Genomic DNA, 24,180 nt, shown 5'->3' with positions numbered 1-24,180 from the left:
GGATTTGGATTGGGATTCGGTCTGGTCATGGATAGCGATTCCCAGTCCACACCTGAAGAATCCGATCGAGACGAGACGAGATGTGGCAGGGAAAAACTTGTTTACAAGCTAAATGCGGGCGTGGAATGTTACGAAAATGTTGCTGCGTTCCATATGCACATGATCTGCGGATGATCATGATCCATATATATATATATATATATATACATATATATATCGGCGACTTATGTGCTAACATAAAACAGATGACGAACGGCAGCTGTGACTGCCAATTTCGCCTCAAAAACTAAACAGATATCGATTTACCAAGTGCTCTTTATAAATTCGAATTTTTCAAAACAGATGCTATCGTCATAAAGCAAGTAAGTGTCTGGAAATTCTCTAAAATGTTGCAAATAATAAATACATCACATTCTAAGTAAGCTAGCTAAAAACTTAAGAACCTTAAATACATGTTGTTAAAAACACAAGTCTATTAAAATAATACCTATAACTGTTGTTATTTTCGTGATACTTTTAATAACTGATATTTAAATAACATAATATAAATACTAAAAATAACATTTTAATAAAATGTCATTGTGTAATATTTTCTATTGCCTATTTATAAAAGCCAAACAAATATACACATACCTGTACTGAGATGAGTTTTAATAAGCAACCATTAAATACTTTTTGTATTCCTGAATTATTGTTTCTGGTTTTCGTACGAACATAGTCAAAGTTATTGTAGGTCAAGTCATAACCATGCGGATGGGGTTGATGGGGGCCCACCGATTTCTGGAGAACTTAGTCCAGCTTGGCGACTGCAACGGAGGTGATCTCCATCAGAATGGCACGGCGATCGCAGATCTGGTTGCTCAGGGTGAGTAAATGAGTAAATTTATGGCCCATTTACAAGTGTCTCTATTGGCAAACAAACCGGTTGCAAACGGAGACCCGGGGAAATATTCAAATGGGTCATGCATCTGCGCTTATTCTGGTTTGTTCAGATCAAACCGAACGAAAGAATATTCACTGCTTGTCAGTTTATTTTTAGAAAATACCCTTGGTGTAATCACATATACCCTATCAATTGTTCTCAACTTTCGTGACCCTATTGTTTTTCTTTAAATGAAAAATTTCCGATTTACAACAAAGTGTAATTGAAATGCGCGCAAACGATTCGGTCCCAATATAAAATCTATAATTTGAAAACTATTTATTTTTACAAAAAAGTACATACGTATATTGCAACATTCTCAATTTTCAAAAGCAAAGTTTTTTTTATAGTGTGAGGCAATAAATGATTGGATTGATCATGAAACACTCATCTTGCTGATAAGACTTATGTTCTTTTATTGTACTCAATGGTTTTTTGCGGAGCTTAAACACAAACTTTATTAGGGGGCTGTTAATCTTTCTCTTTTATCAGAGATGATTATGCACTGTGAAATTTAACCAGTTTAGGTTCATTGGGGCAATCGAATGTCACCTGGATACCGTTGGGCAGCCAAGATCGGGACCAAATGTCCACATTGCACACTTTAGTAGCTCCAAAGTTGTCAATCAGTTCCACGGAGTATACGTCCTTATTCCCGGCAACTACTTGAGTCGATGCCGACAGGATTCTGGAGATGCTAAAATACACAAAATAAAAGAAAATATAGGCTTCGAAGAAGTGAAAATGAAATGGGCTTCTCACTCACCGATAGTGGGGTCCTTCGCCATCGTCCAGTTTCGTCAGGGATGCCTGCAGGACTTCCTGGGCCTTGACCAGATCCTCACCCTCAACCGTCTGGGGAGCTCCAAAACCTCCAAATCCTTGGGGCGTGGCACCGACCAGGACACAGGCAGTGGAGAGGAGCAGAATCTTGGTGACGAACATTTCGGATGGTTTTGGTTTTGCTGGCGTTTCGATTGCGGAACGAAAACAAACTGATGGATCGATCGCACCGTACTCGAATTTTTATAGGAGAACCTAGACTAGTCGCCATCCCATCAAGCCTAATTAGTGTACAAGTTTTTCAAGGGATTATCGCATCTGTAAGGTTCTTGATTGCCTTCGTTTCAAGCGATAAGGCTTTCGGTTTCACTTGCCGATTAAAAAAAACCAAAACAAAAATGCTTTTCACTTTGATTTAAGATGGAGGTTTTTTGGTCTGACTTATGATTATGATTATTCAATGACGCAAATTGGTTTGTAATTATATAATATTAAAAAAGAAACCTCTCCTGCTTTTATTTGCAGTGGTCTTTTCCGCTGCTGCTGCTGGTGGCAGTGGCACCGCCGGCGGTCCCCGCCATCCGCTCCTCGCAGTCGCTGGCCCTCCTCCGGGCACGGGATCAGTGCAGCCGGGGACTGACTCCCGCCCAGCGGCTCCACCTGGACGGGATGCAGTTCGAGGACGCTCCGCATGTGCGCCACTACATCCATTGCTTCTGGACGCGCCTGCAGCTGTGGCAGGACGCCTCCGGCTTCCAGGCCCAGAGGATCGTCCAGAGTTTCGGAGGCGAGAGACGCCTCAATGTGGAGCAGGCGCTGCCCGCCATCAACGGCTGCAATGCGAAGACGAGGGTCAGAGCTTCCGGATCGGGATCGGGATTGGGGTCGGGATCCCAGGCAGTGGTCGACTGGTGTTTCCGGGCATTTGCCTGTGTGCTGGCCACACCAGTGGGCGAGTGGTACAAGCGCCACATGTCCGACGTCATCAATGGAAATGCCTAAAAGTAACCAAAACCAGTCCCACTATAAACAATATAAAATTAAGTGTAAGCAGTGGGGCTTGGAATAATTCCGAACTAACTAAATGGTATGACCCCTACTTAAAGTACAATCAGAAAGAGTAGTGCATGTTAGGATTTATAAATATTAACCAAAATTTGTAGCTCACAAATTATAGGATTGAACTTTAAAGCCAAGAAATATTTAAAGAAGCAAACAAATTTTATTGTATTAAGTGATCAATGAAATAATTTAGATGTAAGATTTTTAAATTTTGAGATATCAAATAATAAATAATGCAAAACGTAATAATTGAAGCAAGACTTTGCTAAAACATGTTTACGATAAATAATCTGTAATCCTAATTCTTAAAAATAAATAAATACATGATATATATATTACTATACATATATATATTAGATTCCATAACTTTACCAACTATAATCCGATTTCAAAGTGGCATACCTCTAAAGACTTGTGGAATGATTCTCTAAAAATCTGCATTCAAAATTTTCATTTTAACGTTGATCGAATTTTGGACCCATTTTCATGTTGATTATTTCTAAGTTTCCGATGAGGTGACCTACAATTGGACTTATAGATTCCATAACTTTACCAAATATAATCCGATTTCAAAGTGGCATACCTCTAAAGACTTGTGGAATGATTCTCTAAAAATCTGCATTCAAAATTTTCATTTTAACGTTGATCGAATTTTGGACCCATTTTCATGTTGATTATTTCTAAGTTTCCGATGAGTGGCCCAAAGGTGACCCACACTTGGACTTCCACAGTCCATAACTTTTTCAAATTTAGTCCGATTTCAAAGTGGCATACCTCTAAAGACTTGTGGAATGATTCTCTAAAAATCTGCATTCAAAATTTTCATTTTAACGTTGATCGAATTTTGGACCCATTTTCATGTTGATTATTTCTAAGTTTCCGATGAGTTGCCCAAAGGTGGCCCACAATTGGACTTCCACAGTCCATAACTTTTTCAAATTTAGTCCGATTTCAAAGTGGCATACCTCTAAAGACTTGTGGAATGATTCTCTAAAAATCTGCATTCAAAATTTTCATTTTAACGTTAATCGAATTTTGGACCCATTTTCACGTTGATCATTTCTAAGTTTCCGATGAGTTGCCCAAAGGTGACCCACAATTGGACTTCCAGAGTCCATAACTTTTTCAAATATAATCCGATTTCAAAGTGGCATACCTCTAAAGACTTGTGGAATGATTCTCTAAAAATCTGCATTCAAAATTTTCATTTTAACGTTGATCGAATTTTGGGCCCATTTTCATGTTGATTATTTCTAAGTTTCCGATGAGTGGCCCAAAGGTGACCCACACTTGGACTTCCACAGTCCATAACTTTTTCAAATTTAGTCCGATTTCAAAGTGGCATACCTCTAAAGACTTGTGGAATGATTCTCTAAAAATCTGCATTCAAAATTTTCATTTTAACGTTGATCGAATTTTGGACCCATTTTCATGTTGATTATTTCTAAGTTTCCGATGAGTTGCCCAAAGGTGGCCCACAATTGGACTTCCACAGTCCATAACTTTTTCAAATTTAGTCCGATTTCAAAGTGACATACCTCTAAAGACTTGTGGAATGATTCTCTAAAAATCTGCATTCAAAATTTTCATTTTAACGTTGATCGAATTTTGGACCCATTTTCATGTTGATTATTTCTAAGTTTCCGATGAGTGGCCCAAAGGTGACCCACACTTGGACTTCCACAGTCCATAACCTTTTCAAATTTAGTCCGATTTCAAAGTGACATACCTCTAAAGACTTGTGGAATGATTCTCTAAAAATCTGCATTCAAAATTTTCATTTTAACGTCAATCGAATTTTGGACCCATTTTCACGTTGATCATTTCTAAGTTTCCGATGAGTTGCCCAAAGGTGACCCACAATTGGACTTCCACAGTCCATAACTTTTTCAAATATAATCCGATTTCAAAGTGGCATACCTCTAAAGACTTGTGGAATGATTCTCTAAAAATCTGCATTCAAAATTTTCATTTTAGCGTTGACCGACTTTTTGACCCATTTATATGTTGGTTATTTCTAAGTTTCTGATGAGTTGTAAAAAGGTTACCCACACTTGGACTTCCACAACTTGCAAAAAGGTCACAATTGGTTTGTTTGTTTCCCTTCAACGTCTGTTTGTTTTGATTTTATTTTATTAAATTAATTTTGTTTTAAAAATGTTTAGTAAAAAACTTTACTTGGCCCAAGAATATTTAATAAGGTTATCTTGCAGGAGAAAACTATATTTTTAAGGATAGCAAAAACGATGGTTTCTTAGCCTGAACTTTTCCTATTACTTTTTTCTTTCCTTACAATAATATTTGTATGAGGTTTTGAATCGTAAGCATGAAAAGTAAATTATGCCAAAATCAAGCTTAGTTTTCATAAAAACGCCTACTAGTTAAGATCAGTGTGGTCGAAGAAATAAGCCTGGACCCAAAATTGAAAGCTAGTAGGTCTTAGCTGCTAAATTCGAAAATATGTTACAATAGACCCTATGAAACGTAGAGCTTTGATGAGAGATTCGGGGAACCAGAAAGAATGAAAAGCCGAGAAACTCGCGACTTTGGTCAACCGGAAGAATCCATCATAGGCAGCAGCGATGTCGCACTCCGCTGCAGTATCCTGGGCCAGCCATTAGCCTCTGTCCTGTTGGAGGAGGAGCAGCAGTATCAGGATGATCGGCAGCAACAGGATCATCAGGATCATCCGGAGCAGCAGCAGCACCAGCAGTCGCAGCAGGATCAGGCGCAGGAGGAGGAGGAGGGGGGCAACTCCGCGGCAACCGGCAACGAAGCGGCCCAGAGTCAGGACTCGGGTGCGGTGCAGGGCCAGGATCAGGATCAGGATGCGCCGAAGAAGCGCTGCGACAAGTGCGGCAAGAAGCTCGGCCTCACCGGGGGATTCCCCTGCCGCTGCGGCGGCACCTACTGCGCCGTCCACCGGTACAGTGATCGCCACGAGTGCAACTTCGACTACCGCGAAATGGGCGCCAACGAGATACGGCGCGACAATCCCGTGGTCGTGGCCAGCAAGTTGCGAAAGCTCTGAGTTTATTTTTTCTGACCACCCATGGCTAAGACCAACCAGCTAAATCGAAAACAAAATCAAAAAAAAATTAATAATAAAAGCTACAGCCTGTTCTTTCGTTAAAGTTAAATTTAAATTTATATTTGAATTTCGATAGACTGTGTGTGCTTGTTGCAGCCCTGGTAGCAGGGTTGTCGTTCTCCCAAGATTTATTAGCCACCAATTTGAACGTAGCTTGAGACGCCTTACAAATGTAAGCTTTGATTGGCCGACTCATATTTCCTGATCATGAGTTGCATTTATAGTACAATTGGAACTTCCCTAAATTTTTTTTATTATATTCTTAACCATAATTTCCAAGCTAAGCTTACTTTTTCACACTATAAGTTTTTAGCCAGATAATTATAAATCTTATTTTATCAACATAATTGTTATATAATTCTTAGATTTGATTCATTTGTTTGGAGTACTACTTAAAAGAAACTAAAATTTGTTAGAAAACTTAAAAAACGTTTTTCCCCATAATAATCAAGCAAATATAAGGACGCCAAAAATGAGTCTTCCAATATTTTTTATAGAAAGTTTTTATTAAAATAATGTACAATATATCAGATTGAAATTTGTATAAATAAACGCAATTCTTTGATGATAACAAGTGAAAAAGTGAATTAAATTTACTCTTGTCGGCTGCAAATTTTAATTCTGAGTAAAATAAAAATGAGATGACAACAAAATTGTTTAAACTAAATTTAGTGGAAATGAAAATCAGTTATTAAGTGTATATACTGATAAGACCATACATAATTTTTTAAATGGTCATTTGAGTATTTAATACAAAAAGCTGTGGCCAATAACACGATAATATGGTGGAAAAAAAAAAATAGTGCATACAAAAATGTTAAAAAATAATACAATTAAATTTTCTTAAGGCATTTTTAATTTAAGCTAATTTTTGATATAAACTAAAATATTTATTTCATTCAAATATTTAATGTCACAATACTGTGTGAAAAAGAGTCCTAGATGAGTGGTGTCCACTTTTGCTTTTTATTTATTTTGTGAATGCTTTTTTATCTATAATGTAAATAATGGTTAATATTTTAGTCATTTAAGAGTGTTTTCCAAAAGAAATCAAAATCCAAAATGCTTGGAATCCACTTAAGAAGGAGCGATACATTTATCTAGAAATTATTTCAGATATCATAATATCTACTAAGAGAACAGAGTTCAAAAACGATTTGGAAAGTGTTCTAATTAAGTGGAAATGCCTGTAACCAATAATTGGTTTTACTTGAGAATAAGATATTATGGTTTTATATTATTTGTTCATTTGAGAAGGAGACTGGGGATCTACTTGAAGAGGAGCGGCAGTCGGCAGTGGGGCTCCGTCTCGCTGGGATTGTCCGAGTACAAGGACACCGTCCGGCCACTCAGATCGAAGATGCCCACGGCAATGGTCTTGACCACCTCGTCGCATCTCTTGTTTTCCCGCCACACGCAGTAATCTCCGCCAGAAACGTCGCCCAGCATGTGCCGCACATCCAGTTCGCTCATCGGCGGCTTATAACATCCGAAGGTCTGCATCCGCGAGATACTCGACTCGATCATCAGGTCGTTGGCCTGGTCCTGCCGGATGCGATCGAATCTGCAAGGGGTACATTATATTATATATTTTATATTTTCTGTATATTCCCCAATCTACTCACTGATTGACATGGTAATTATGCTCGCCCAGTGGAATCTCCTTGATGTTCAAATGTGACTCATTCTTTCGTTCCGGCGATGGAGCCATCTCCACATTGTAGCACATCTGTCGGGGATCACTGTTGGATAACAAATACCTATTACTAGTACTTCCATTCCCATTAAGTACATATACCACACTCACGCCAGGAAGGTGAAGTTGATGGAACAGGCATCCGCCGCTCCCACTCCCGCATCCCTGAGCACCCTGAAGGCATCGTCCACGTTGCTGGTGGCCAACAGGGCTCTGGTGATGAAGTGACGAGCTGGGGAGTAGATAAACGTAAGATGTTTCAATATAATAAGGTAGTAATTCCTTTTAAAATTAGCAATCAAGTGGCATTCAAAGCTAAAAACCTTTTTTTCGAATAAAATCAAAAACCCTTAAGACATATACATATATAGTCCAAAATTCGGAAAAAATCTCCTCGATTTTTCGATTTTTTAATCAAATCCCTGGGAAATAGTGGTCGCATGTTGGAATGTTATACCTCGTTAAATTCGTTACAAAATTTCCAATCAAGTGGCATTTATAGCTAACAAATTGTATTCAAACAAAATCATGAAAAACAATTTGGCCAAAATCATGAAAAAATCATCAATTTTAGTTATTTGATAAAACCCTGGGAAATAATGGTCACTTACACTCAGAGAACACGTCAAAGAGAAAATAATTTAAGAGCGATAAAATGGCCCAATTAAATATTTCTTTAGAAAAATTATAAAACAAAAAAGGCTAAGTACATGAATTTATATTTAAAACAACAACAAAATGTTATCAATTTTAATGGCCACAAAAAAAAAATGAATTTTAGTATTTTGATTTAAAACCGCAAAATAAATGTTATCATGAACTTTAGTAATTTAATTTATATTTTAATATTCAGTAGCAAAAATTTCTTTTTTAACATTAGTTTTGGGTAGCAACAAGAAAAATTACTTTTTTGTAGGTTTCTAACTCATAAACTGCTTGTAAAGCTAAGATCACTCAATTTACTATGATTTATAGGATTTATATATATGAGTATTTAAGTCATAAACTTTTAAAGGCATAAGTAACTTAGTTTTGGTTTCATTTTCACCGATTTTTCGGGGCACTTACGGGTCTTGCCGCTGCGTAAAAGTTCCGCACTGATCGTGTTGATGCTGAACACCAGTCCGTGGTGGTTCTGGCTCATGGTGTATCCTGGCAGGTGTCCTGCGTAGCACAAGGACATGAAGTGCTCCTCCTTCACGTTGTACTTGCCCTGCGGCTTGTCGCTGATGATGTGGGCCACCACGAAGTAGTAATGGTTGAGGGTCTCCGTCAGGGCATCCTCCGTGTGGCCCAACAGGCGCTATCGCCGCAAGTCCACAAATAATTGAATATTAAAATTAATTTATAAATATCCCAAGCCAAGGGTTTTACTCACGCAATTCTTCTGGTTGACGACAATCGTGGAGCATCCAGTGGGTTGGTTCTTGCTACGTGGCTGGTGCTTCAATGCCTGCGGCAGAATCTCATCCAGGTGCAGTAAAAATAGCTGTTGTAAGACACAAAAAGTATAATTTATATTTAATCGTAAACAATAGAGCAAGGTGCATTTTTGCTGTCTTTTTTATAACCAGTACAACGCTTCTTATTTTAATATTAATGAAACACTGGCACAAATTGGCTTTTGTTCATTTAATCTGCAGTTCGATTCCATATATAAAGTATTCCTTTAATATGTGTCCAAAGGTTCCAAGCTTTCCGTACAGAGATTATTGTAGTTCGAAGACAATTACGGTTAAGTTATAACAAAACAAGGTAATATAATGGCTCATTAGTTATTTTAGAACATTTACAATACTTATCTAAGATGTATCTGTGCAATTATACATACATTTTAGCCCCCTGCCAGTCATGGCTCATAAAATCATCAACTTAAATGCACTCTTAAGTCGACTAATTTGAATTATGAAATGCCACCACCTGGGCGCCACACTGATCAATCCCACCAAGACGAAGGCGACGCACCGTGACCATAGACCATAGCCAGATTCTCAGTTGACTTGGCCAAGGTCGGTGCGATTTTTGCGTGCAATTAATTGGCATCGCCATCGAGTGCAGAAATTATAGCACATTAACGAGGCGATTATACCTTCAATGCGATCCAATCCGATCCGATCCGATACGATCCGATCTTTGTCTGCCCACGGCGGAGATACTTAGTCATGCTAATAAGCCCGTTTAATCGATGGCTTTCACTCCCCCCATCGCAGTCCCATTCCCATTTCTCATCTCCATCCCACATACAATTTAAATTCGAAGAAGAATCGAATCCCAATTCAAAGAAGCCAACCAAGGGTTCGTCACCGCCTTTCGCCGGCTTCTCTTGACGGCTTTTTACGTATATGTATGTATGTGCGCCTTGGCCAATGACAAATTGGCTTACAAAATCAGAAAATAAGCAATGATGCTTTTAAATACCCTAACCGAGTGTGATCATGTTCAGATTATTATTAACTATTGAAAAGTAAGCCAAGCCCCTGAAACCAATCTTCATATATTATTTTGCATTAAATGTAATAAAATGAATTCGAATTCGTTGGTAGTTCTTAGGTTATGCCCAGTAAATTAATAATAAATGTATTTCCTGGGCTTTCATTTTTATCATAAACAAAAGCAATGAAAAAAAATTATCTTCTGATAACCAAGTTTAATAAGAGTAAGCCTCAAAAAACAAAAAAAAAAAGAAAAAGAAAAAGCCCTTGATATGAATTAAGATATAAATCATAAGCCTATAGAATTAAAGAAAATGGAAAATAGTAAATTACTTTCACTTTACAATTAAACAGGTTTTAAGAGAAAAGAATATACATTCTAATAGATTTTTTTTTTCAAAACGAAAGATTTTAGATTCTAATCAGCAAAACTAATTTGGATTTATTAATGAGACTTCTTCCGATGCAAACTATGAATGTTTAAAAGGAAAATAGGAAACTTATGGGTCTTGTTGAAAAATAAACTTCATTGGCATAGTGTTTTGATCCGCCGTAAAAGGGTATGCATTTGGAAAGACAGTCACTTGGCAAAAAAGACCGGCTGTCTATCATATTATTGTCGAGACCCCGAAACGGAACTAGTTCAATGTTTGCGCTCTGCACGGTCACCATTTCGAGTTCTGTTTGCGCACAGTGAGCACCGGCTAGGCGCAACGACCACTAGCTAATTACCGCTGTCTATCTTAACCCCCCCCCACCCCCACTCAACAGTCGATTGTGTAATCGAAAAAATTAAAACGGAATTAAAGTTGAACATCTAATTGCACGACCATGCGATTAGATAACACCCGATCGAACCCATAAATATGGAATAGTCTAAAACAGCAGGCACGGTAGGCAATTAGCACTGTACGTGGGGCAGTGCACTCGCAAATTGCATTTAATGTTGTCATTGGGGTTACAACTTGCCAACTGCAACAGCAACAGCAACACAAAACACGCAACACGCAACACGAGGCTCGTGGTTTTTATTTGGGTTCGGATTTGGATAAAGGGGCACTACTAATGGGCCTATAGATAGAACCCATAGACCGTTAGAACCCACTCCCACGACAGGCCTTGCCGTGCGATTATTATTGTTCAATTGCAATTACAATATTTAAGCCAGAGCCGGCCAATTATGTGTATTCGTTTTAATGGCCATTTAATTGTGTATTATATTATTAGCTAAATAGCTAATAAGCCGTTTACAGTTGGGCGCCAATTAGTTGACTTGACTCACCTTATGAAATTCCACCTCCGCACCATCGGCCACGCCCTCCAGTTCGCGAATATACTGCGGGAAGCTGTCCTTGACCGATCCCAGGGTCTCATTATATATTTGCCCTGCAAATCGAAATCGAAATGGAAATGGAAATCGAAAAATATAGATCAGATCACCGTGAATCACTTGGCACTTATCCATCATACACTCAAGTTTTGGTACTCACTGCCTTTTGGGGACTGGTAGAGCGGCAAGTAGGTCTCGTTGAGGGGCTTCGACAAGATCAGAAAGTTCTTGATCATCGAACCGAATGTGCGGCCCTGCAATTATAATTTATTTATTTATTATATTACTCGAAACGATTAAATGCTTTCCCATTTGGACACGATCTCTGATCGATTCGCCAAAACGCTCGGGGTGTTTGTTTAATGGAAGACAACAACGAATTTGAAAACGGACACAGAACAGAAACATAATCGATCACGACCGATCGCAGTGTAAACAAAGCCACCAACTAAGACACAAAAAATATGAATAATTATACAATATATTGAGAACATTGCCCGTTGCCAAGTGTATGGAGATTGACTTGAGGTAACCTTTTGGGTGGGTCCCGAACAAGGCGACAAAAATGGACACGGATGCGGACGCACGTCCATCAAATAATTGTAAAATTTCCATTATCGACAACCAACAAAATCCCTATTGAAGAGAAAGTTTTTTGAACTGCATGATGTATTTCTTGAAAGGTAGTTAGACTCCGATTGAATATATTATTATATTTCTTTGGAAATTAGGAAAAAAATGTTTTGCTTAAAAAAACTTTTACCACTCCTTTTTTATAAACATTTTAAATACAATAATATATTGTAACATCTTCAATCTATTTGTTATTTAAATTTTAAGAAAATTGTTTAAGTAGCTTTAGAAATGTAAGCCGGTTTTCCTTTTTTTTCATATACTGTAAGGTTTTTTATAACAATAATAAGGTATTATAATTTATTTTATGACAAGTGTCACCAGGCTTCAATGTTTTTATTGTTGTCTAAGTGTAGCAATTATTCTTGGCCCGATTGAAAGGAAAAAAAAAAGACAGTTAGACAAAAGCCACGAGTATCACGAATCTGCATTAGTAAACAGCGTCTGTGTCGGGGATTTGTCAAACGAATCGAGGTCTTTTGGGGGGCTAGCCATTAAGATAAAGCCCAACTGGCTTCAGTTTATAACGACCGCAGTCCAGATAAAGCAGGGGGTTATCAGGTAAAGTCGATATATGTATGACCCACTGGAAGTACAATAGGTGCAGCATTTCTGTTCTACCAGTAACCGACTTTTAAATCACTTGAAATGCTCAATTCCTAAAAGGATCCTTTGCAGACTTTTTCTTCTTAATTTAAATCTTCTCTTTCGTTGAAATACAGTCCTACTTCAGTCTTTGTAAATTAATTTTGGTCAATTTTGTTGCTTCACTACAGTGCTACTTAGAATGCAGTTGTATTTAGCATGCGATTGTGCTTTTAAATAAACTTTGTTGAATTTTAAAAGTAAGATTTTATAACACGTTGATTGACAAATTGTAGTTCTTATTTTTCATATGGCTTTAAATAATACTGCTTAGAAAGTAAAGTTGAAATACATGAATTCATAATAATTAAGGACTTTAATATTGTGTACTAAATTTTTGTACGGCCTTTCAGATTTTGTTTGGAACTTAATATGTCAAACAGCCTAGTTTTTTAAAGAAAAAAATTAAAACCATACGAAAAGTTCCTTTTTAACATAAAATACATTCTTGAGATTAATGTTGAAATTTGGAAAATGGTTTTGTTAATTAATTAATTAGCAAAACTGGAATAAAAATTAATTGTATAACTTTAAAACTAAAAAAAACATTTTTAAGTGTGACTTGGAATTCGGGAAGGCCTTAAGTACCAATAAAAATATTTTTATTTTATGTAATATATAAACTATTAACAATTTTACTTGGTATCCCAAAAACATTATTGGTAAGGGTATATTTTAAAACTTAAAGTCCGAAATTTATGGCCCGTTCTTCCCCAAATAAACTTCTAATAATAGCTGGCAAACCATTAAAAATGTAGCTGTCGTGACCCACTCACAAGGTGAATGAGTGTTCTTAAAGGTCGAGAAAGTTTTGGGGGAGTGGGTGTGGGAGTACTTACCATATCGAACCCGACCTCATAGTGGGTGCCCCGTGTGTAGAGGATTGGCACCGCCTGGCGACGTGGCAGGATCTTTCCGGAGGACATAGTTGCAATGAGATCTGAAAGGGGTTGGAAATTGGGAGTCCGAAATTGGGTGTTCTGAGTTCTGAGATCTGAAAGAAGTACACTGCTAATTTCTTATCAGGCGGGGAGAGCAGCGAAAAGCTCTTTTGTACTTGGCAGAAAAAAAAAGAAAGAGTCGCGTTCGTTGATATGATAACAAAACGTTAGTTGTAAACAAAAATAAGGCTTGTTTTTTAGTACGCCAACAGATTTGTTCTAAAGCGCTTGAAGGCAGAATTCAAACTGATTTGTTTTGTTTTGGCGCTTCGGCAGGCAAACGTCGCAGTCGCCGCCGCTTACTCAGTCGCTGCCTCAGTCGCTGCCTCGGCCGCTGCCTTAGTCGCTGCTTCAGTTCCGACCGCAACTGCGGCGTTATCGATTACGGCCGTTAGTTAACCCATTACCGACCACGAATTCCTCGGACTCGAACTCGGGTCCAACACTGCAACATATCTAATTAATTAAGTAATTGATCAACTTTCATTCATCAAATTTGTATAGAATTAATATTAACAATATAATATAATATGATATAACATTTTTAAAAAAATTGCTTTCCCCATTTATTAACAATGTTATTATTATTTTGTATTATCATAGCTTTTAAATATTAAAAATATTAATAAGCCCTTTTAGAATATAAATTCCGTACTAATGCTGTTTGAATAAATTATACAAAATCAAAGTTACTAATACACATGTCCAAATAATTATGAATTATTACACTATAAAATTTAAAATCATAAGAAAAAAATTAAAAATCATCACAAACTTTTTCCTTAAAATGAGATAGATCTCTACAGTGATTTTTGTTAAACTATTTTTTAGGGTATTTTCTAGTAGATTATGCAGCATCTAAAAGTCAGGGGCTAAAAGGGATCTCGGCACTTTCAGATTCCATTAACCACAAATTCCACGATTATAAACTTCATTCTATATATTCTATTCGCAAAAATGTAGATATTCGAATTCTTTTGGCTGGTAAGTCAATTAGTCGTCGTCTAATAGGCTTTACGGCTTAATGAAACGCTTTTGTTTTATTTCATTACCCTCTTCTTTTGCGTATACGTAATATGAGTGCTAGAAATACCCCTATATACCCCGTTACTCCCCCTCTACCCAACAATTGACCATGAATATTTTCGCTTTTGTTTGCCATTCATATAAACACGTTTTCGATTGTTTCGCCGTTTTCTTTTCTTTCCATTTATTGCTTTTAACTGGGTTGATTTTTGCATTCCCCATTTTCTGGTTAATTTCCACGCTAACTGAAAAGCGTGAGAATCGATAATTAATATTTATGAGCAAATTATAGATTGTTTTTGGGGATTAGAATTTCCAGACAACCAAATTAAACAAATGAAATGCGAATAAATTACAATTTTAGCCCAAGCCTCTCAAAATATATTCAATCCATATGCCACTTGCATTTCAATTATTTTTTTTATTTTCGTTATATGAGAGAGCGTTCAATGTGGCCTATAATCGCGATGATAATGATGCTCATGATAATGATGATGCGCCGCAACTTTCTCAGTATCTTTTTGCCCATTAGCATCACAATTAAATGTTTACTAATTTCGTGGCGAAAAAAAAAACACAGAGCGGCGCGAAACTAAAATAATATTAGCGATATGCCAATATTATATAAGTGAGAATATCCATTATGAATGAACGCATATATCTATGTATCCACAGACGCTATTATTTCCCTGATGGCTTCAAAAGTTCGAACAGATCAGGTCGCTTTCATTATTCAATTTGTATTAACTTTCCTTCGTTGTTGTTGCCGCTGTTTGGCTGTCGGCTAGAAAAAGTATACATATGCGTCGCATTTCAATAATAATGAAAACAAAAGTTAAAACAAATAAAACCCACAAAACAACCGCTAGGTTTAGGGTGAAAGAGAGGGAGAGAGTGAGATGCCATCGAACGGTGATTGCAAGAAAATGACATTTTACAGTTCCCCATTTACACTCACCTGTTTCTGGGGACCGGGGACTATCTAGTCTAGTTGGTAACGCTCTTTGAGAAACCCGAAGAACACATCGGCAACCAAAGGTTAGTCAACAATACATACATATATTGGTTTCCAAGATCACGTCATTCATTATACCGACTTCTGGTAATTCAATAAATAAATATCAAAACATAATACTCTAAGAAAAATTAATAATTAATGCTTCAACAGATCCATAGTTTAAAGTTGATAAAAAAAATATCATATTTTATGTATTTGCCTGCTATACATTTAAATTGAATTATTATATCATTACTATTATTTCGAGAATTTGTTTATTACACCTCGAATTGGTAATAGAGATCATAATAAAAAACCAATGAGTTAAGGCTAACAAATAAATCAAGAACTATGATAATGAAATAAGGAAACAGATAAGGAGCATAAGATATACAAATTTTGGAAAGAGTTTTAAATTATTCCTTATGTCTTAATATGTTTTAATCGTTTTAAAGATTGTAGAATACATTAGACATTCCTAGAAAAAAGGTTTTTTTAATATCTTAAATCTTAACAATACAATTAATATATTCAGGTTATACTCTTTTTTTCTATATTATTAAGGTACGTAATATAGAAAAAGAGCATTTCAGGGTCGACCCGTTCCAAAGTGTTACCCATTTCACCCGGGGGCTCGTAGGTCAAGATGCTTGTCGTCGCCAGCATTGGCTCTTGTATATAAATTTTGACAAAAGAAAGACTTCGGTTTAAACCAATTTTGGCAAGGCGGCGGCCATAAGGTGATCACCACTCGACGCGAAGACATGGCTTGGATTGACTTCCACACGCAGGTGCAACATCTGCTCCGACTGGCGGTGCTGCTGATCTGTGTGATCCCCCTCCCATTGGCGACGGGATTCGGCAACGAGTACGTCCACATCAAGGTGCATGTGCCCAAGGAGGAGTCGGCGGCGGAGGAGTCGCCGCACAAGGTGATCCACCACTATCACCACCATCCGCATCCGCACCAGCTGCTGCGGAATCACGGACGAGCCCGTCCCAAGCCGAGTCCTTTGCTGGAGAGCGTAATCCTCTCGGATCTGGACAAGCCGCTGCACATGAGCGAGCACGCGGACTACCTGAATCATGCCAAGGAGCTGGCCGACCATCTCACGGAGACCTACGCCAAGAAGTCACCTCCGCCGCCCAAGAAGAAGGTCAACACATATACCATCATCGAGGAGCAGCACAGGCCACATGGCTACGACTACGAGGATCGTCCGGAGCACAATGTGGAGACGTACCGTGTAATTGAGTCGCGACCCAAGCAGCACCACCACCACAGCCACCACCATCCGTCGGAGGAGGAGGACGAGGATGTGGGGTATCACTATCAGGCTGCGGAGAACCACCATCATCACTCGCTGGGCATCGGTGCCTACGCGGAGCCCGCTCCCGTGGAGGAGCACTTGGAGCAGGAGCCGGACTTGGGCTACATCTACTCACCGCCACCCAGCCACGCCTACATCCCGCCCAGCCACAGCAAGGTGCACCGCAACTCCAAGGCAAACAGGGCACCAGCGTACACCCTCGAGGCGCCGCAGGAATCCTCCTACGGATACGATTACTCAAGGCCATCGGCCGGAGGCAGCAGCAGCGACTTCAGGCCATCCGTTCAGGTGCCGGCCAGCGACCCTTACGGCGAGGAGGAGCCGTTGGACACCTATGGACCACCACCACCACCACAGCCATCGGCAACCAGGCGTCGCCGGCCATCCGCATCCCTCGTGGATTGGCCAGAGACCAAGGGATTTAACAGTGCCGCCGCGGAGACATACAGCGGCGTCGATAGCTACAACGTGGGTCATGTCCAGGGCTATGGTTCCAGTGGCTACCAGTACAGTGGGCCCTATCTGTAGGTGGACCGACGCCTCGCCTAATCTAAGATCTATTTATTGCATTTTTTTTTTCGTAGTTTCGTAAGTTAATAAAGTCAGTTGTAAGACCAGAAATTGATAATTATATAAATGTGCATAAACAACTAGAGAAATGGGTTTTAATCTGGTGGGTAATATACCCAGGTAATTACTTATTTGAAAACATTACAATCGAAAACAATTATGATTTGAATACTAAATTGATATTATAGATAATGTCATACATTATATTAATTAAGATCAGAAATGATAAATATGTAAATGAGTCTAAAAACACCTAGATAATATGTTTTTAATCTTTGAGGATAGGTATTTACAAATATATTTCAGACACAAATATGTTTCAATGCTGTAATCCGGTTTTTTTGAATCCCAATAACTTTCATATTTTTCCGCTGTTGGAATAATAAAGAACAATTATTTGAAAACTAAAATAATGGACTAGTAATTAGCTTTAATTCATCAAACCAAGTAATCAAGTAATCAAAAGTTGAATGATAAAAAAAGAGACGGCCCGTTTGGTATGCAAAATTTGATCATGAAATCCATTCCAATCTTAATTAAACATATGTATACAAATCTAAATTGTTATTTTACAAATTCGATCTTGAAATTCAGTATAATTTAATTCAAATTTAGATACTAATGCTTGCTTATTCAAACTTTAATTACCGGTTCACTAAGCAATAGGTACTTATTGCAATTCCAAGCTAAAATTTAGCAATGAAAGTTACTAATGCAGTTCAGACATGCAAATCAGACATAAATGCAATAAACTAGATATGACATTTTTGATAGAAGGGTATTCGATTAATAAAATTTAATAAATATAATATATAATTGAAAGTGCATAACTATTCTCCATTATTTTTCTCACTGCGTTAAAGCCAGTTTTCGAACCACTTAGACTAATGGAACTTTGTGGGCCGTTTAATGGGAGATTAGACCCATGGATAAGACCGATTCGACCGGAAGGACGTATCCTCGAGCAGTCCACGATGAGCGGCCGTTTGTGTCGGGTCCTGCAGTTTCACCTGCGGCTCTACCAGTGGCTCGGCTTCCACGGACTTCCCCTGCCGGGTGATGGGAATCCGTGCGGGATGAGGAAGCGGCTGATGGCCTGGAGCCTGCTCCTGCTCATCTCGCTGAGTGCCCTGATAGCGGCGTGCCTGACCAGCGGCGAGGAGTTCCTCTTTCTGGACGACATGTTCGGTCGCGTCAATGATGCCCTAAAATACGTATTCGCTGAGTTGGCAATATTGGCCATTTATCTGGAAACCCTGAGCAGTCAGCGTCACTTGGCCAACTTCTGGTGGCTCCATTCCAAGCTGAGCCGAAAAGTGGGTGTGGTCAGTCTAAGGAGTGAGGTCCAGCAGTTCCGTCGCTATCTGCTCACCCTGTACGGGATGATGCTGAGTGAACTGGTGATCTACTTGGGATTGTGGCAGGTGCAACCACTGAGTCACCATATGCTCTTGTTTTGGAGCACCTACGAGCCGCTCGTTTGGCTCACTTACATGCGAAATGTGCAATTTGTACTGCACTTGGAGCTGCTGCGACAACAACTGGCCAACCTGGAGCGGGAGTTGGGTCTCCTGGCGGAGTATTCGCGATTCGCCAGCGAAACGGGAAGGAGTTTTCCCAACTTCGAGGTTTTTCTGCGCCGCAGACTGCTGCAGAAACAGCGATTGTATTGCGACATATACGACATGTTCAAATGTTTCCAGAGCGCCTTCAAGTTCTCCATCCTCGCCGTCCTGCTCACCATCAACATCCGCATCGCCGTGGACTGCTACTTCATGTACTACAGCATCTACAAAAATGTTCCCAATCTCAGTGAGTTCCTGATATAGAATATATAATAATTATTGCAATGTACTAACATATATGTACGCCCTCTGGGTTTTCCCACACAGATTCATATTTAATCGTGCCCGCCTTGCTGGAGATTCCCGCCTTTATCTACGCCTCGCAGAGCTGCATGGTGATTTTACCCAGGATCGCCCACCAGCTGCATAATATAGTCACTGATTCCGCCTGCTGCAGCTGTCCCGATCTCTCCCTGCAGGTGGGCTTCCGTTGGATCCCATTTGTACACTTGATATCAATCTTTTTCCCCACACAGATACAAAACTTTTCGCTGCAACTTCTTCACCAGCCGGTGCGTATTGATTGCCTGGGCTTAACCACCTTGGATTGCGGTCTGCTTACGCGGGTGGGTGCATGTTCTCATCATCGAAGAACTCATTGCTCACAAGCTCATTCTATTCTCCTTGCAGATTGCCTGTTCGGTGGGCACCTACATGATCTACACCATCCAATTCATGCCGAAATTCAGCCCTCAATATATTTAGGCATCCTGAAATGTACGGGAGAAACTGTCAATAAATACTAATAATAAAGTCAAATAAATTGTGCTAGGCACTTTATCAAAAAAGATCCCATTAAATGTGTTCCCGAAATCTCTTGAGATAAAGGTTGTATATCGCTTTTAATCTGGGAAAGTTTTGACCACAACCCAAAGCAGAATATGTCTTGGGTTTACTTATTAAAGCTTTGTTATATTCATAAAATTATACGTAATTACATAAGTGTATTTATTATAAGTATATCTTAAACAAAGGAAAGGGCATGGGTGTCACAAGCGTTCAGTATTCCGTTAAGCGGGGTCATAATTTAATTATTTACAAGGGTTCCTTGGCTGCCGGCTGGACGGGCGCTGGAGGAGGAGGTGGAGGAGCGGTTGGTGCCCACCAAACGTTGTGCCGACGTTGCCCTATACAAGTTCACATACTGAGATTATCCCCTCCATTGCCATCGCATTTGCTTTGTTTTGAGTTTTTGTAAGATACTCTCTGAACATAAAACATATATATATTAATGTATAGGTAAAGTACTAGCTTCCGGCTCAGTAAATGAGTCACACATATGTATAAGACCCCGGGGACTACAGACTATGGACTAATGCAGGGAATACAGGTGATGCAGATCGGTTGACTTCCGCTTGCTGGGCTTAATCGTACTCATGGCTTGATTCCCGTTTCGCAATCAGATTCTCGCGCTCATCGTCGTTGCCCTCAATGATAGTGATTCCGCCCGAGCCGTTGCCGTGGTTCCTATTCAGCGACTTCACGCGGTGCACCGTCTCCGTCAGGCCGGACTCGGTGAGCACCTCCACTTCGTCGTCGTCCTCGTCTTCGTCCGGCACGGTAAAGTATGGATGGGAGGACACCGGCCGGAATTTGTAGCCCGTCAACACGAAGAACACGTAAGTGGCCATCTCGCGGAACATCTCGTCCAGCCAAGCATACTGGAACACCACTGTCATCTGCAGTAGGTCGACGATGATCCGCGTGAAGTAGATGTAGCACACGATCATGATGTAGAACTGACGGAAGAGCTTCAGCTTGCGGAGATTAATCGCCGCCTTGCCATCGGTCGCAGAAGCCTCATGCAGATGTCGGATGGACCACACGATAGGGAACAGAATGGCGCCACAGCACAGCAGATCCACGAAGAAGAAGATGTTGTGCCAGGTGCGGAACTCGGCGTCGCTCTGGTCCGACTCGTCCGTGATAATCTGAGCCACGTTGGCCAGAACCTGAAGGGCAAAAAGAATAATAATTATACATTACGCATTTGCATTGCGCATATTCTTAATATATTTCTCCCTTTCTTTGGTGTTTACAATAAACTTAAAAGACTCAAAGATTGATGTTCGTAATGAACGTAAACTAGCACTTTTTTTTATTAATGCGAGGCTTTGCTTATCTGTCTACTGTGGTCAACACTTCTTCACTCACCGTGACCATTGCAAAATCAATCATGTGCGCCTTTATAATAATAATATTGACTAGTTCGCTTTTCATAAGAATGATTTAGCTGGTAACAAATTGAAAATGTTTCAACGAACGTAAGTTTTCAGATTCATTTTAAACAGGAGAAGTTATTGCATCGATTTATCAAAAGTCTTCAAGTATTACTTCCGGTTAAGGACAATAGTGTTTAACCCATGATGAACAACACTCACCTGCAGAGGGATAACAATCATGAAAATCTTCTTGTCCTTGTCAGAGAGAATGTGCTTAATGAAAGTCCAGCCAGTGCCAATCAGCACGATGGTGATGAAGAGCACGGCGCCCTTGAGCAGGTGGGCAATGTAGTAGAGGATGGCCCAGGTCTCTACGTGCTCGCCCCGTTTCTCAATGAAGTGATAGTTGATCGAGTGGAACATCAGCGACAGCGACTTCAGGAACACCAGCACGGCCATCAAATAGTGGATTTTGTACACAGTGTGCCTGGCACAAAGAAAACACGATTGTTAGCTATATAAACATTCGAGTAGCCAATCCGAACTCACTTGCTCTTTCTTAAAATAAACACCCAGAAGAGACCGGAGAGGAAGAAGAGCAGGCTCATCATGAAGTACAAGGCGGGCAAGGGCATCTCTCCAGCCGACAAATAGTTGCCATTGTTGTTCTCCTCAATGTCCACCTGAAACCAGATTAGTTATTAGCTGGTTATGATACAGCTCCGCTGCAACTCACATTGAAGGACATAATCTTGGAGCTGTGGTAGTTGGGACAGGCGTGGAAATAAAGGTTGTACAGGCCCTCGTCGTCGGGCGTAGCCACCAGCATGGAAAAGTTGAAGCTGTAGTAGTTGACATTGTTGATGGTCTCCTTAACCAGCACCATTGTGGAGTCCTTGCACAGACCCTCCTGCGATTGTTTGAACATGGTGGGTCCATATGAATCTTCCGATGAATCGTCATCGTGGGGAAAGGGATTCGCGGGAGCTGCATCCAAATCCGAGTCTTCGTTTTTCTTGCCGACTTGGGTCTCATCTTGAGCCGGAGCTGCTGGTGGGGCATTCACTGCCGATTGTGGGGCTACCACTTCTTGGGGCGCTTCAACGGCTACTTGTTTCGGTAGATCCTCCTGCTTCGGTTCGTTCTTAGCCTTGAAGATCCCTTCCTCCGCATTGGGGGGCGCATCTTTGGGAACCGTATCAGATTTAGGAGCCGCTTCCTGCTTGATAGAAGTATTCAGATTGGCCGCCACTTCTGGCTTGGGGGCAGCCTCATCTTTGGGAGCCTCTACTTTTGGGGCGGGGGCGGCATCCACCTTGGGAGCCACCTCATCTTTTGGTGGTTCAATTTTTCCCGCCACCGCAGCAGGCGAGGATGACTTTAAATCAGCCGGTTCCTGCTCCAGTGGATCCTCCATGGAATCATTTGGGCCTTCGGCAGAGTAGGCTGGGGCCTCGCGAGTCTGGCGGAACAAGACCGAATCGCTGATCTTGGCCATGCGCGAGTTCCGCTTGGTCCTCGATGGAATTTGGTTATAGACGTGCATGTTTGCCCACTCTGGGGAGCATTTTACACGGACCCTGCAGTAGAAAAAGTACAAAATGAGCTGGAGTCTGGTACAGATAGAGGAGCTACCCACTTGAGCTCCTTGAGGTCCAGGACGAAGAAGAGAATGGGTCCGCTGGTCTGCTTTTGGGACGGTTCCTCCAGTATACATTTGTTTTGATGCGAGTCCAAGTAGGGATTAAGCTGGTCAATGGTGGTCTTGTCCAGCGACAGGCCGAGCTGTAAGGGAGAAGGGAAATCAGATCGGGAACCGTTGGGTTGGCGGATCAGTGTGATAACCCACCAAGTCTGTGGGCTGTTCCAGGTCAATCGTCAGCTTGCTGAGCTGCACGTCCAGATGTCCGTTGGTGTAGAATCCAAAGGTGCTGAGTGCAATGTACTGGCGCCTGTCATTCTGCGGATATCGAGGGAGTAGTTAGTCATGAGTCAGTTGCTCCAGGAGGTGCTAGTGATGTGATCCTCCAAGCCCAACTTACGCGAACTTCCAGGTGATGTTTCCGGGCAAGGACCTGCATGGGGGCCAAAAGCAGCGCCGCCAGTGCCGCCAGCACCACTATTGATTTAACATACCCTCCGGGAGCACTCATTGTCGGAATTTTGCAAGTTCGCAAGTCTCGTGGCACTTTTGCCCCACAATTCCGGCGGAATTCTCGGTCACCGATTTCCGCGATAGCTGCGCTCCAAAATGCGGCAATCGATTAGCCGCGTCCGCCGTCACAGTTGCTATTATTCACACCTCACCTTGATAAAAACACCCAAAGACTTTTCCTTTTTCCCCTGGAAAAAAAGGTTGAGAACAAATTGGCCGTGCCAGTGTGACCGTAGTTATGCCATACGTAAATACCACCCGGCTTGCTCAGGTGTTTTTTAAAAACACCGGAAATATACTGAAAAAGGGAGCTAACAACACTAGGCATCAAAAAACGAGTTGCTTTTTTGAAAATCCTTAAAAAAATGTAAAACATTAAAACAGTCAAACTGCCAATGATGAGTAGATATTTTTCTATTTATTTGTATAATGACATTGGTCTCTATTAATTTATCCCTAGGCTGGCCTTCCTATATTTTCCACCATTGTTGTCGCCCGCCATTTTATAAGTAACGCTTTTTCAAATCTAAAAATCGAAAAACATATCCACTTTGAAATTGAATTTTATGGTGCAGTCCCCAACGAACCTTTTTCTTTTCCTTAGCTTAAATGCATTGTAAACGGTTATATTTAAGGTGTTTAATTGAAAACATCGCTACTAAAAAAAGGATTAAGCCGTTACATTTTTCTTAAGCTTCAGATGAAACATTCTGGTTTCGAATGCTTAATTTTTGAGAATTTAAATGTCTACAGACTAGGTGCAAGAGCAAAAGAAGGTT

The 24,180-nt window shown here is 40.2% G+C and overlaps 7 protein-coding genes across 7 annotated transcripts; 4 read left to right on the top strand and 3 right to left on the bottom strand.

Moving 5' to 3' along the window:
* Nucleotides 1-30: 30 nt before the first annotated feature.
* On the top strand, nucleotides 31-2,822 carry LOC108053106. The gene is made up of 3 exons (XM_044461118.1): nucleotides 31-362; nucleotides 719-865; nucleotides 2,231-2,822. Exons 2-3 carry the CDS (start codon nucleotides 833-835, stop codon nucleotides 2,705-2,707), a joined length of 510 nt encoding a protein of 169 aa, XP_044317053.1. The 5' UTR covers nucleotides 31-362; nucleotides 719-832; the 3' UTR covers nucleotides 2,708-2,822.
* LOC108038057 (sarcocystatin-A-like) lies at nucleotides 1,178-1,940 on the bottom strand. The gene is made up of 2 exons (XM_017114774.2): nucleotides 1,689-1,940; nucleotides 1,178-1,619 (listed from the first exon to the last, which is right to left on the bottom strand). Exons 1-2 carry the CDS (start codon nucleotides 1,865-1,867, stop codon nucleotides 1,421-1,423), a joined length of 378 nt encoding a protein of 125 aa, XP_016970263.1. The 5' UTR covers nucleotides 1,868-1,940; the 3' UTR covers nucleotides 1,178-1,420.
* A 2,352-nt stretch (nucleotides 2,823-5,174) lies between the features above and the next one.
* On the top strand, nucleotides 5,175-5,907 carry LOC108049546 (zinc finger A20 and AN1 domain-containing stress-associated protein 9). Its single transcript, XM_017130753.2, has one exon. It carries the CDS (start codon nucleotides 5,289-5,291, stop codon nucleotides 5,796-5,798), a length of 510 nt encoding a protein of 169 aa, XP_016986242.2. The 5' UTR covers nucleotides 5,175-5,288; the 3' UTR covers nucleotides 5,799-5,907.
* A 436-nt stretch (nucleotides 5,908-6,343) lies between these two features.
* Nucleotides 6,344-13,764, bottom strand: LOC108049559. The gene is made up of 9 exons (XM_017130774.2): nucleotides 13,652-13,764; nucleotides 13,434-13,588; nucleotides 11,477-11,570; nucleotides 11,269-11,372; nucleotides 8,933-9,043; nucleotides 8,623-8,857; nucleotides 7,666-7,786; nucleotides 7,484-7,600; nucleotides 6,344-7,422 (listed from the first exon to the last, which is right to left on the bottom strand). Exons 2-9 carry the CDS (start codon nucleotides 13,518-13,520, stop codon nucleotides 7,128-7,130), a joined length of 1,164 nt encoding a protein of 387 aa, XP_016986263.1. The 5' UTR covers nucleotides 13,521-13,588; nucleotides 13,652-13,764; the 3' UTR covers nucleotides 6,344-7,127.
* A 2,426-nt stretch (nucleotides 13,765-16,190) lies between these two features.
* Nucleotides 16,191-17,560, top strand: LOC108049544. The gene has a single exon (XM_017130751.2). It carries the CDS (start codon nucleotides 16,323-16,325, stop codon nucleotides 17,415-17,417), a length of 1,095 nt encoding a protein of 364 aa, XP_016986240.2. The 5' UTR covers nucleotides 16,191-16,322; the 3' UTR covers nucleotides 17,418-17,560.
* An 873-nt stretch (nucleotides 17,561-18,433) lies between these two features.
* On the top strand, nucleotides 18,434-19,789 carry LOC108049540 (gustatory receptor 8a). The gene is made up of 4 exons (XM_017130746.2): nucleotides 18,434-19,271; nucleotides 19,352-19,503; nucleotides 19,561-19,650; nucleotides 19,715-19,789. The coding sequence occupies exons 1-4, from the start codon at nucleotides 18,434-18,436 to the stop codon at nucleotides 19,787-19,789; spliced, it is 1,155 nt and encodes a 384-aa protein (XP_016986235.1).
* A 181-nt stretch (nucleotides 19,790-19,970) lies between these two features.
* On the bottom strand, nucleotides 19,971-23,626 carry LOC108049558 (protein GPR107). The gene is made up of 7 exons (XM_017130772.2): nucleotides 23,289-23,626; nucleotides 23,096-23,206; nucleotides 22,886-23,031; nucleotides 21,983-22,826; nucleotides 21,796-21,929; nucleotides 21,466-21,733; nucleotides 19,971-21,036 (listed from the first exon to the last, which is right to left on the bottom strand). The coding sequence occupies exons 1-7, from the start codon at nucleotides 23,397-23,399 to the stop codon at nucleotides 20,449-20,451; spliced, it is 2,202 nt and encodes a 733-aa protein (XP_016986261.1). The 5' UTR covers nucleotides 23,400-23,626; the 3' UTR covers nucleotides 19,971-20,448.
* Between the last annotated feature and the right edge of the window lie 554 nt (nucleotides 23,627-24,180).

Source organism: Drosophila rhopaloa, unplaced genomic scaffold (assembly GCF_018152115.1).
Source record: "Drosophila rhopaloa isolate 14029-0021.01 unplaced genomic scaffold, ASM1815211v1 contig_3, whole genome shotgun sequence".
Classification (NCBI taxonomy): Eukaryota; Metazoa; Arthropoda; class Insecta; order Diptera; family Drosophilidae; genus Drosophila; species Drosophila rhopaloa.
The sequence above is the reverse complement of the archived record's forward strand: the minus strand, read 5'-3'. Positions and strand labels throughout refer to the sequence as shown.

Excerpts from the sequence above, each read along its gene's own strand:
- LOC108049559 (XM_017130774.2), bottom strand. The coding sequence starts at position 13,520 with ATGTCCTCCGGAAAGATCCTGCCACGTCGCCAGGCGGTGCCAATCCTC. Across the intron at positions 11,373-11,476 it reads CTACCAGTCCCCAAAAGGCA|GGCAAATATATAATGAGACC; the intron begins GTGAGTACCAAA and ends TTCGATTTGCAG. Across the intron at positions 7,601-7,665 it reads ATCAACTTCACCTTCCTGGC|TGATCCCCGACAGATGTGCT; the intron begins GTGAGTGTGGTA and ends GTTATCCAACAG.
- LOC108049544 (XM_017130751.2), top strand. The coding sequence starts at position 16,323 with ATGGCTTGGATTGACTTCCACACGCAGGTGCAACATCTGCTCCGACTG.
- LOC108049540 (XM_017130746.2), top strand. The coding sequence starts at position 18,434 with ATGAGCGGCCGTTTGTGTCGGGTCCTGCAGTTTCACCTGCGGCTCTAC. Across the intron at positions 19,272-19,351 it reads CAAAAATGTTCCCAATCTCA|ATTCATATTTAATCGTGCCC; the intron begins GTGAGTTCCTGA and ends TTTCCCACACAG. Across the intron at positions 19,651-19,714 it reads ATTGCGGTCTGCTTACGCGG|ATTGCCTGTTCGGTGGGCAC; the intron begins GTGGGTGCATGT and ends TTCTCCTTGCAG.
- LOC108053106 (XM_044461118.1), top strand. The coding sequence starts at position 833 with ATGGCACGGCGATCGCAGATCTGGTTGCTCAGG. Across the intron at positions 866-2,230 it reads CGCAGATCTGGTTGCTCAGG|TGGTCTTTTCCGCTGCTGCT; the intron begins GTGAGTAAATGA and ends TTTTATTTGCAG.
- LOC108049558 (XM_017130772.2), bottom strand. The coding sequence starts at position 23,399 with ATGAGTGCTCCCGGAGGGTATGTTAAATCAATAGTGGTGCTGGCGGCA. Across the intron at positions 22,827-22,885 it reads CTGGACCTCAAGGAGCTCAA|GGTCCGTGTAAAATGCTCCC; the intron begins GTGGGTAGCTCC and ends TTTCTACTGCAG. Across the intron at positions 21,734-21,795 it reads TTTATTTTAAGAAAGAGCAA|GCACACTGTGTACAAAATCC; the intron begins GTGAGTTCGGAT and ends TCTTTGTGCCAG.
- LOC108038057 (XM_017114774.2), bottom strand. The coding sequence starts at position 1,867 with ATGTTCGTCACCAAGATTCTGCTCCTCTCCACTGCCTGTGTCCTGGTC. Across the intron at positions 1,620-1,688 it reads GGCGAAGGACCCCACTATCG|CATCTCCAGAATCCTGTCGG; the intron begins GTGAGTGAGAAG and ends TGTGTATTTTAG.
- LOC108049546 (XM_017130753.2), top strand. The coding sequence starts at position 5,289 with ATGAAAAGCCGAGAAACTCGCGACTTTGGTCAACCGGAAGAATCCATC.